This window comes from Hesperophylax consimilis, chromosome 17 (genome assembly GCF_061612785.1).
Source record: "Hesperophylax consimilis isolate HC1 chromosome 17, BYU_Hcon_1.0, whole genome shotgun sequence".
NCBI classification, from domain to species: domain Eukaryota; kingdom Metazoa; phylum Arthropoda; class Insecta; order Trichoptera; family Limnephilidae; genus Hesperophylax; species Hesperophylax consimilis.
The window spans coordinates 9509851-9522004 of record NC_142852.1 but is presented as its reverse complement, the minus strand read 5'-3'; the positions used below and the strand labels follow the sequence as shown (position 1 = coordinate 9522004).

The following is a 12154-nucleotide window of genomic DNA, read 5'->3' as shown; positions in this document are numbered from 1 at the left end:
TACGTACGTACCTACGTTGGCGCGCTTTTACAATCACAACGAAATGGCACGGCACCATTCGTCTCATTTTTAACTATTATTATTTAGTGTGTACGAAAGAGCGAGGACACTTTTTGACACACTTGCTAATAACAGCTGTCGAACACGAGAAACAATGCAAATGACAGTGACGGAGTGTGGATTTTTTATTTATTTTTTGTTTTTAATGGAAAAAAAATGTTACCAGACAGCAAAGCGCTCATAACATTTTTTACTCCAAATGTGCTAAGGAATAGCTGGTTAAAGTTTGTGGGGTACTTGCCGATACACCCTGTGTAAATAAAAATGTAAATTTTCATTTGTTCAAAATCTTACATCTCCCAAAATCCTTCACCGTTTGCTTTGAAATTTTGAAACAACGTTGCAGTTGAATATGTGTGTGTTTATGTATAAGCGCCATCTGTTGGATGTAAAAGCACAAAAAGACTGAGCCTCGGCAACGAGTGGCGGGGTACAGATAATTTAAAATAATACATGAAGGATAGTAATTTCTTCAGAGATTTTGGTTACCCCCATCGGCAATGCCAAGGTTAACCTTGCCTTATCTGTGTTGTGTATTTACTACACATTGCTTCTAATAACTTTAATAACTCTATAAATATAATAAATTATGGGTTCAGATTTTAGGTATTCCTCCGTTATACATTTATGCACTGAATTAAAAAGTAATTTTTACATAGTTTTCAAATTCAATTGAAAATCAGAGTGTTTTGTTAAAAATCAGGAACAAATACACCAATACAATCAACCGTGTGACACTGTTATGCGAAGAGTGTGCGAGGAAATGACACGTTATTGATGTCCCGCTTTAGTTCGCTATGCGGGACATGAGACATCCACACGTCCGCAGTTGTATTCAATTTAGACCATCGATACCTACGACCACATAGCATCCAGCGCCAGTTGCGGGCCGTCGTTAGATGTGGACTCCTCGCACGTTTTTTTATCATCTGCCGATGGTTTTTTCATGTTTTCAGCAATTAAATTACAATTATTATCACTTTTGATATAAAATATAATAAACATAAGCGATTAGCTATGAATATTCATATTTTTTCCGATATTAAATCGCTTATTTTGAGATGTGTATTGAATACACAGCACCGGATGCGTGTATTTTTTAGCACAGTAAGGGAAAGGTTAATAAAACAAAAAAGTAATTGTTTATAATATCTATTAAATAAAATTTTAAAAAAACATTTATTTGTAATACAAAATAACTTAAAACTAACAAAAAAAATTACTCTTCGATTAACATATTTTAAATGCAACTTTGAGATTTTCAATATTTTAAGATTTTTTATATTTATATAATATTAACACGTATGTCCAAAGACAAACAGAGTAACAAAGAAAAGTTCTTTTAACACTTTATGTATATGTTCAGTTGAAAACACTGAACCTGTATGGGGCCTAGGAGTTGTAAGGTTTTAAATTGTGAGCTGGCATCATCAGTTTTGTTTCAGATCATTATTGATCAATTGTTAGATTAAATTTATAGAGAAAATTTTATGTGTACTCAATTCTGTTTTTATATCAATGGAGATACGGCTTTCTTCCGCAGAGATACGCAAATATCCGAAACTGAACGATCCGAGTATCTTGGAGACTACCGCAATACATCTGCGCCGAAACGCGGTGATCGTAACAGGCACAAGTTAAATAATTATAAGCAATAATTAATCGCCTGAAATATCAATGCCGCCGACGGGAATTGAACTCGCGCCTTCTGATGTCCGGTCAGGTGCTCTGAAACCACTGAGCTATGTCGGCTTATTTCCAACCCGCCAAATGATTCAATATGTACTAGTATCTCGATCAACAATTACTGCTTATTATATTTTTTCACCTGTAAACAACCAACTTTATTTTTGTAGGAAAGGCTTTGTTAGTGCTAAATTTCTCACTAGATGGCGTCGAGACATATTATATCTTCATTTATTGGCGAAATATTTTTGACTCGTCAAATATAACACATTTTTTAAACTCGCCAGCGACATCAGTCTCCAGCGACCAAACAGGCGAGGTTTTTTGTGACGTCGAAACTTTAAACATGGCATCTCTTGTGTCAGACATTTTGTAACAATGCGTGTGATTTATATCAAAGCTAGGAATAAAACAGTGTAGTTTATATTCTAGCATTCTAGTTTCTAGAATTCAACAATGATCGGTGGCAGAGCGGGTCTCATGATTGCAGTAATCACGTCTACCGGGTATCGAATACTTGTATATCCCTGAGGAAGAAAGACTATAGGTTACATTACATGAACAATGTGTGTTTTAATTATTATAAGTGGAAAATACGTGTGTTTGTCACCAAAGAGTGCCATTATTTATCAACATTATTGTTTATTTGCACTATTATTGGGTAGTGCATAGGGGTTGTTCAAGTATTATGTAAGCACTATAGGGGGGTCTTTGCTTTGCTTATTTTTGATGACATGGGGGGGTGGGGGGGGGGGGGTCGAGATAGTGATTACGACAGCACTGCTCAGCAGTAGTTATTTTTTTTTTACACATTGGCAACCCACACATTGTCTATGTTTGAAAACCGAATACGTATTCGGGGATTCCCACAAATAATTAATATGTTTAGGTACTCGCTTAAAAAACAGAATACATTAACAGAAAAATGCATATAGGTACCAATTTTTACGTAAGCATGGGAGAGGGGGGGGGGGGGTAAGAGCTTTGCTTATTTTTGGTGACAAGGGGGAAGAGGGGGTAAATAATTGTAATAAATCTGCTTACGTAATACTTGAACGGCCCCATACACGTGGGTGGGAAAAATCTAGAACAGATAATAGCGCTACGCTTTGTTGACCGTGTTATTTCAAAACCGTGTAAAAGGTTACGTCAATACTCTCTCAGTAATCCGCCGTTCGATTATTCGACTACTACTATAATTCGCCGTTATTTTTACAAGTTGAAAATAAGTTGTTTTAGGACATTTAATTGTGTATTCTAGCTACTGTTGTTCCTGTTCGTTTCATTCTGCCATGTTTTTTGTTTGAATAAGTTTACAAAATGGAGTCTTCTCGCAAGCGTTAACATAACACCTTAAGGCAAAGTACTCATATGTTTTTAGTTTGAAAATTTGATCGCTTAGACGTATTATAGATGCTGTAATTAAATACTGCGATTCGAAAACATGGCATTTTTAGATATAGTTTAATTGTACAGGGTTTTCCAATAAGAGGTGTTATTTTGATATTCAATCGTAAAAGATCAATGATTTCGTTGCTTGTGTGGCACGTAGCGCCGTCTTGTTGAAAGTAAACGTTGTCCAGATCAATACCATCCAATTCCGGCCATAAAAAATCATTAATCATCTCTCGATAGCGCAATCCATTCACCGTAACTGTTGCTCCAGCCTCATTTTCGAAAAAGTAAGGTCCAATGACTCCGCCGGACCATAAACCGCACCAAACAGTCACACGTTGAGGATAGAGAGGCTTTTCAACAATCTCTCTTGGGTTTTCCGAGCCCCAGATGCGACAATTTTGCTTGTTGACGAAGCCACCGAGGTGGAAATGGGCCTCATCACTCAAGATGATTTGCATTTCATTCACTCAAGTGAATTTTAATAATTTCAATGCGTTGTTGAAGCGTGTATCGTTCCATTTTTATTAATGACGTAGTGTTTACTTGTCAAATGTCAAAAAATGACAGCTTCAAAAGTAACATCTACCGAAATAGCGGACTATTGAAAATAACACCTCTTATTGGAAAACCCTGTATAATGTGGCAAATTAAGTTCTTTTGAAAATTTATTGGAATTTTTTTAATATTATTTGTGCAAGATCTTCACAAAAAAACATGATTTTTGGCGCTAGCGTTAACTTAACAGTGCGAATTTTGACGCTAACGCCATCTACGTAAGGACTGTGTGATTTCGTCCGATTCCGAATTTTCCACGCTGCGATGCATCTATCGATAGCATATCTGTGTTTGTTTGTTTTAATTGTTACCATATTTTGTATGTGCGTCTTATAATCTACAATCTGTTGCTTTCACTATTTGGATACATTTTTGGTGTGGCGGATATCTGAGAGAGTATAGACATGACAACGTGGTTGCCTATTTAGTTGCGTGGTCAGTCCACCAGAAGACTGGCGCTAGCGTAGCTGACGGAGGAATCGCTAGTGTGCCGACATTCCGAGGACTGAGCGTACTGCAAGAACTTCAAGGAGATCTGACGCTGCCGTGATAGCGGACCGCAAGCCTGGAAAGGAAACAAAGAACTTTGTTTATTACGTCAAATTGTCCAAAAGAAGAGAAGCTAACAGTCCACAATGGAGCACTCGTACCTACCCTGATTTATGGCAGTGAGAGCATGGAACTGTAAGATGAAAGTAAACAGAATGCTGTAGAAAAGGCTCTGATCCCTGAGGCATACGCGTGATTCAATTCAATTACATTAATCATTTTAAGAACAGTACAAAATTCAATTTTGATTAATTTTTAACCTTTCCTTATCTGTGGCGTGTATTTACTACACATTGCTTCTAATAACTTTAATAACTCTATAAATATAATAAATTCTGGGTTCAGATTTTAGGTATTCCTCCGCTATACATTTATGCACTGAATAAAAAAATAATATATTACATAGTTTTCAAATTCAATTAAAAACCCGAGTTTTTTGTTAAAAATCGGGTACAAATACACCAATACAATCAACCGTGTGATACTAAATACGCAAAGAGTGTGCGAGGAAATGACACGCTATTGATGTCCCGCTTTAATTCGCTATGCGGGAACATGAGACATCCACACTTCTGCAGTTGTAGTTTTTGATTTAGACCATCGATACCTACGACCGCACAGCTGTGTTTGTGCCAGCCGCCAGCCGCTAGCCAGTTGGTCGCGAACTGTCGTTAGATGTGGACCCCTCGCATGTTTCTTTATCATCTGCCAATGATTTTTTCATGTTTTCAGCAATTAAATTACAATTATTATCACTTTTGATATAAAATATAATAAACATAATCGATTATCTATGAATATTCATACTTTTCCGATATTAAATCGCTTATTTTGAGATGTGTATTGACTACACAGTACCGTAACGCGTGTATTTTTTTAGCACAGTAAGGGAAAGGTTAAAACAGTAAGTGCCGTACAGATAAACGTGCTACCAACCTTGCACAACTTGTAACATTTACACCAATACCTCTAAAATTTATTACCAATTGTGGGTATGTAATAAATAAAACGGTGATGTTAATTAAACATTTATTTGTAGGTGTACATTTACGTGAATTAAAGAAGTTAATAACTAATACACAACATAACCTTCAATTAATTCATTCCAAACACGACGTCTAATTTTTGGTCAAATCTTATTGTTTAAAATCCTAAATAATGTTCTGGACTCACCAGAACTTACCAATTTAATAAATCTTCATATTCCGTCTAGATCAACCCGACAATCTGATTTATTTTATCTACCCTCTTGTAGAACAAACATTCGAAAAAATTCCCCAATTGCTCGTATATGTGCACAATATAATACAAAATTTTACAGCATTGACATTTTTGGTAATAACCTAAAGAAATATCGATATGAAGTAATGCGTACGATCGATTATTAATATGAGAGTATGGAATGTATTGCGAGCATCTCCTATCCTCTTCCTATTTTCCTCTTCCTCTCCCCTTCCTTTAACACCAAATTGATTTTAAGGTATTAAAACTTCATTTCCAATGAACTTTAGCATAAGAAACTTCTGTGGCTTGACTTCAGTTAACTTGTATATTTATATCTATCATTGTATATTGTGTAAAAACTGTTTGTTTCTCACAAAATAAATAAATAAATAACTCGAGACTCTATAATTAGGACTGAAAACATCTCAGAGAAACGCTTGCAGGTTGTAGTAATCAATTAAGCATTATTCGTACACGTGACATTATTAAACCATAAGTACTAACCTTGTTACAAAATCTTGGGCGCCACAAAATATAATAAAAACTAGAAACACAATGTCCAGTAACATGCAAGCTAGCTAACTCGTGGCTGCCATGTCGTCTAGAGATTCACCCATCAAATCCTTCGAAGACCGCTTCCGTGAGATTTCCGCTGAGCACTGACTCGCTCGTTCTCCGCCGGTACCAAACGAGCGGCTATACACCTGAAAGGGCTAGGTTCTCGTTTCAAGTCAACATCAGTTCCCAGTTACTGATCGAGTCAACATTCGATTCCTGGCATAGCAATTATAACTGTTACAAACTGACAATCATTAATGTAACGTTTAATAACCCTGAATTAACTATGTCAATTTTGTAAATGCTGTTTGGAGCGGTCTTTTGAGGAAAGGAAAGAGTGAACATGAACCTTGTGATCCATGTTGCAGGAGGGAGGAAACACGGAAGTCGGCAAATCATTCCATAGCCGAACTGGTGAACGCTGAGTTGTAGAAACCAACTAACTAACTAACTATCACGCCGTTTCTCCGCAGGGGTAGGCAGAGAGGACGGACCGCCAAACAACTCTGTCTTGGCACACACTTCTTGCTTCATACATACTCTTCTATTATTCTGACTCTTGACATGGCCCGACTCGAGTATCTGGTTCACTTGATCGTGCCGTGTCTTCCTCGGGCGTCCCCGACTTCTGCTACTATTCGCATTTGCATCATATATCCTCCTTACACTCCTATCTTCGCTCATCCGCTCTACATGCCCAAACCATCCAAGCGTCCCTTTCTTAATCTTACTCATTACGCTTACATCAGCCTTGCACTCTTTGCGGATCTCCACATTCCTCACACGGTCAAACATGGTTTTACCACACATACGCCTCAGGGATCTCATTTCAACAGCATTTAATCTACTTTCTTCTTACTTGAGTTGTAGAAGCTATCCATTATTGTGATAAATTTCACTTCGCGCAGATGTTTGAGGTGTTTCCCAAAGTGTCGACGGTATCAATGACGCCAGTTCCTCAGAGCACCTTCCATTGAAATACCGGTAGAACAAGGAACAGCATTGAAGCCTGTGGTATAAAGACTGAGGTTTGTTTGTTAAGATAGAGAATCCACCAAAAAGATTGCCCGTTTCCGCACAAAGTCAAGGTGTCTTCAGAAATTTTGGGGCTCCATACTAGAGGTATGATATAATTTTAAGTTTACCTGTAACAGGACACCGATGGGATGTCTTCCACAAATGGTGTTTCCAAAGTTGTTTAGGTAATCTGTAAAAGCCTGAGGATTAAGAGTCTCGATGATGTCCATACCCTGGAACACACAAATATATCATTGTTTTTAATTGATTATGTTTCTGCTATCGTGGTACGAGAACACGCCGTCAGATGGAATGCAGGAAAACACTTCTTCTTCTTGACATATAAATTTATTAATTCACAATATATTTGCAGAGGATCTTATTTTCCTCTGCTAAAACTTAAACTGAAAGAAATAAAGGTCTAGTTTCCTTTATTGTTCAGTTTTCTCTAGGTTTACATAAACCTAGTAATTATCTCACGACTGACTGCGTAGGTACACATGTACCTACCAGTTATTTCAATACTGCCCTCCTGCCTAGGTACGCCGGTACCTATCAGTTATATCAATACATACTAGCTCCTGCGTAGGTACGCCTGTACCTACCAGTTATAGCAATACTGCCTTTTTTCTGGGAGGTATATGTATTTAAACTAAATTCTTGGAGGAACTCCCAATAAAAACCTCAATGGCACAAAGACAATTTAACTTTCTTGCTCCAAAAATATTCAATAATTTAACGTTAGAAATAAAATCAATAGCCAAATACGACAGTTTCAGGAAAGCGCTCGGGGATTTTTTGATGTGTGATTGTTATAGTGTTAGTAGCCTATTCCAAGTACTCAGATAGAGGTGTATATATTGTTTATATGCGTGAGGATGCGTCATATGGGTGTATGTATACATGTGTTGTTATATGTATATAGGTATGTCTGCTGCTATATACTCATGTGTGCTTGCATGCACACATATTAAAAATTATATATATAATTATGTACATTTTTACAATCTAATGCTAATTTACTTCTTTCTCCTTTCTAATTTCTATCTTCTACTTTTTATTACAATTTTTCCAAAATTTTAGCTTCATCTATAGTTACTAATTTCATATGTTTACACTAGATTTCATATTTCATACAAAGTAATTACACTCAATTGGTCACCATGAAACAGGCAGCCGCCTAGTATGGTGATTCATTATATCTACTTTATGTAAATTTCAAAAAAATGTAACATGTATTAAATAAATAAATAAAATAAAATATTATAAAAATAAAGTTGTTCCACCCGCTCGTCGGCAAACAACATTCTTAAACGTAAAAGATAATGCACTTAACTATCCTAAATAATACACGCATGACTTAAACAATACAATTATTTTAAAGGGATTATTTTAAGGGAGATGAAACTTTATTTGGGGCTTTTATTACTATGGGACTGGTGTGGGAAAGGTATTGGCAAATATTTTTAGGCATAATGGTTTAACTAGGGTGATCATAAAATGTCACGAATTCTTAAATCATAAATGATACACAAACAAGACAATATTTTTATAAAAATACCAGGCCAATGAATTGTTTTATTGTAGGGTCGAATGTGCAAATTTGGGAAACTGTGAAAAATACGAACTGTGGGAACGGGCCTGAAGGCTAAATTTTATTGATATGTAAAAGTCGCATTCTGGAAGATCCAGATTAGGAGATGGGCAGTACGAAGGTTTGGAATTACATGTTTGGGTTGCCGTACGTGAGATGACTTGAGGACCGATGAAAAAAACTCCGGATGCAGGCGGTGAAGTGTTGGTCAATGTGTGGGTCGAAGCCGAAGGTGCGGTGGACCTGATCGGCGGTTGTGCGGGTTGGTGCATAGACCGGCGAGGATGCCGCGTTGTCTAGGTGCGTGGATCAGATGTGCTGGAACCAGGGCGCTGTGATCTGGTGTAGCGCTGGCGAGGAACGATGGCCGGGGCCAGGGCGCTGTGATGATCCCGATGGAGTCCAAGAATGAATCGTGCAGAGCCGAGTAAATTGTTGAACGACTGAGGACTGACTGACTGACTGCTCACTGCGTCGGGCCTATTTATATAGCCCGACCGATGGCGTCAGTAGCTGCGCGAGACCGCTGGTAAACTACGGCTCACTCGCTTCAGCGAGATTCGTCCAATAGTTTTCGATGGCACTGGAATTATGCCTAGGCAATAGGCTAGAACCTTCTAGCGAATGCGCTAGACCAACTCGCAACGTATTGTCGTAGATAGCTCTAGACATCGTGAGTAGGTAGTTAGCTCGCAAGTAGGTACTCGTAGACAGGTAGGTAGCATCGCTACACATGGCTATACATAATATGCTGATTTATAGAATTCACGACCAGCGGCTATCACCTGGATGGAGGAATTTCCCAAAATCGCTGACAAAGCGATCGAGTTCAACAGAGAGAGATGGAGTTATAATAATAATTATTATATCTTTCATTCACATTCATAGTTAATATGATAAATAGAGGGTAACCTGCTTGTCCAGATTCTGTATGCTCTGGTAGATGTGACCGCACTGCTTGTCGTAGTAAGTGTAACGGAACCTCGAGCCCCAGTGGCAGAAATCCGAGGAAACCACAAACAGGTTCTGAGGGTCTGCCAAGTACGGGGCCAACAGACGGCCATATCTAGAATGGGACAAATAACATTGTTACACTAGGGTATAAAACACTCACATCCAGAGATGTGCAAAATGGGTACCCAAAACCATTTGAAATGCAAAATGGAAATGGGTCAAAACTTTTCCATTTGAAAATGCAAAATTCAAAATGGTTTTTAGAAAAGCATTTCAAATGTAAAATGCAAAATACCTATTTTCAAAATGCATTGAAAATGCAAAATGGTTTCTCAGGTCAAACAATTGAAATAATTATAGAATTTTTAAACAATTTTGTCATTTAATAATGGACATCAATGTAGAACAAACATATTACATGATGGTAAATCCAAAAACACCACGACTACAGATTATGAAACCACAAAAAATTTGCGCGGGACTAATGTTGTCAAAGTAAAAACATAGAAACTGCTTTCTAACATTTAATATTACAGCATCATAGCCATGTTCAGTATTTGAATCAGTATTTTTTGTAATGGTATCACTCAATTGCCAGGGCTCCTACCAGGGAGCAACTTGACAAATGTAAATTATCTCTCATAGCGAGGTTGAGGAACGACTGATATTTGGGGCTTATAAAAAAAAGATGAGTGGAGATAGTAGGAAGAATGTTGCAAAAAAGCATTTAAAATGGAAAATACCCATTTTGCATTTCCATTTGAAATGGATTTATTTGAAATAAAGCACATCTCTGCTCACATCGCATACAACAAAGCGGGGTCGAACTCCGAGAGTTTGTCAATACCGATTTGTAAGAAAACTGATGCTGATAATATTAAATGTACAGATCTCATCTTCACAGGGGATGCTGTTTAGAGGGTCGTTTTGAAGAAAGGAACGAGTGAATCGGGGATTAAAGGGGATCAATGACGCTAGATCTTCAAAGCATCTTCTATTGAAATACGGGTACAAGGATAACATCTGTACTCCAAAGATTGAAATCTGTTAAGACAGGGGACCGATCTTAAACTTCATAACTTCTGTTATCATCTACTCCACCACAATCTTTACATCTGCCTCGATGATGGACACTGCGATGCTGTCCAAAACGTTGGCTAAAGAAGGAGGAACCCAAAAATAAATCACGATAACACTTTCGGCCGTAAAAATATCAAATCATATATATAAATGTTCGTTTGTTTAAAATCTTATATATCTCCAAAAGTTCTTCACGGATATTGCTGAAAATTTCAAAGTTTGTTCTTATTAGTGTCAGGAGTGTTTGAAGAGTGGTTTAAATGGTAGAATAAGTCGGGGATGCCCGAGGATTACTTAACGCAATATCTCAGAGACACGGATTGGAATTAAAGTCGATGCAATGTAGTTGTTGGAGAATTGTTTGGGCTTGATGAAGTCTTCAATAACAGACGCAGGGTTTTTGTTTTTACTGCACAAAACTGCATTTTACTTTATTTAACGTTACAACGAGTTAAATTATTCCCAACCCGGACAAAACACTTTTAATAATGGTCATTCGACCATAATGACTGCTTGTTACTATTTTATAGGAGAGAAGAAGTGAAAAATCCAGTCGGCGAGGCTTTTTATAATCTAATCAAGTAACACACACTGACAAGCTAATTGTCAAAACAAACACTGTCAAAGAAAGACAATTGATAAGCAAAACATCTGTTTTATCTGTTAGCCCTAGTTTTACCTCTGACCGCTAGGTGCTATGCAAGAGCCTGTAAAGTAACTGGTGGTGAACTTTGCTAATGGTTCGTACATTTTCAACAGTAGTTTTTTAATATTATGGTACACAGTAGTGAATGGTGGAAGATGTTGGAGACGCACGAGAAAGACATTAGCAATAGTGAAGCATTTCGGGGTCCGCTAGTATTTAATAATAACGTTATCGGATTGTTACTAACTTGGCTTCCTTGTCGGGTGTCAAGGAACCGACCAGAATGGGGATGATCGTAAAAGCGTTCTTGTATCTGAAATTAAAGGTTACAAGTTAATAAACATGTTAAATAATTAATCTAACTGATAACTAATCTATGCCAAAAGACAAAGAGACAAACAAATAAAACCAGAACAAACTAATTTACCTCAACGTAATACTAACTTTGGACAAAGAACTTCTGAATTTTTAGCTGTGAAGTTGTACAAAAAATTCCCACCCAATATCAAACAAATTAAAACAGAAACATAACTATATTAAATACAAGTCTTGGGTTAAATCGTCGACCTCAACTAACAGCTGGCACCCTAACATATCTGAACTATGCGTCCCGGAAAACACTGGTCTGAGGCAGTCAACTCTTAGATCAGCAACATCATCAGCTGTAGGCAGACTGATGGAACCTAAGCGCAAGCCAAATACTTGGTTTGGTGATCGCGCTTTCGGAGTATCTGGGCCGAAGGCTTGGAATAAACTCCCTCCGGAACTAAGATCCATAACAAGTCCAACAGAATTCAGGTATAAACTAAAAACTTACCTTTTTAAGCTGTCGT

The 12154-nt window shown here is 37.4% G+C and overlaps 1 protein-coding gene across 1 annotated transcript in view; it reads right to left on the bottom strand.

Moving 5' to 3' along the window:
• Positions 1-1243: 1243 nt before the first annotated feature.
• Positions 1244-12154, bottom strand: part of LOC149415943 (protein MEMO1) — a 35290-nt gene continuing 24379 nt past the window's right edge. The window contains exons 6-9 of the mRNA XM_089641526.1: positions 11569-11634; positions 9554-9707; positions 7176-7280; positions 1244-4264 (exon numbers count right to left, since the gene is read on the bottom strand). Of these exons, the coding sequence (XP_089497652.1) occupies positions 4136-4264; positions 7176-7280; positions 9554-9707; positions 11569-11634 (454 nt within the window). The 3' untranslated portion in view covers positions 1244-4135. The remainder of the gene's footprint in view (positions 4265-7175; positions 7281-9553; positions 9708-11568; positions 11635-12154) is intronic.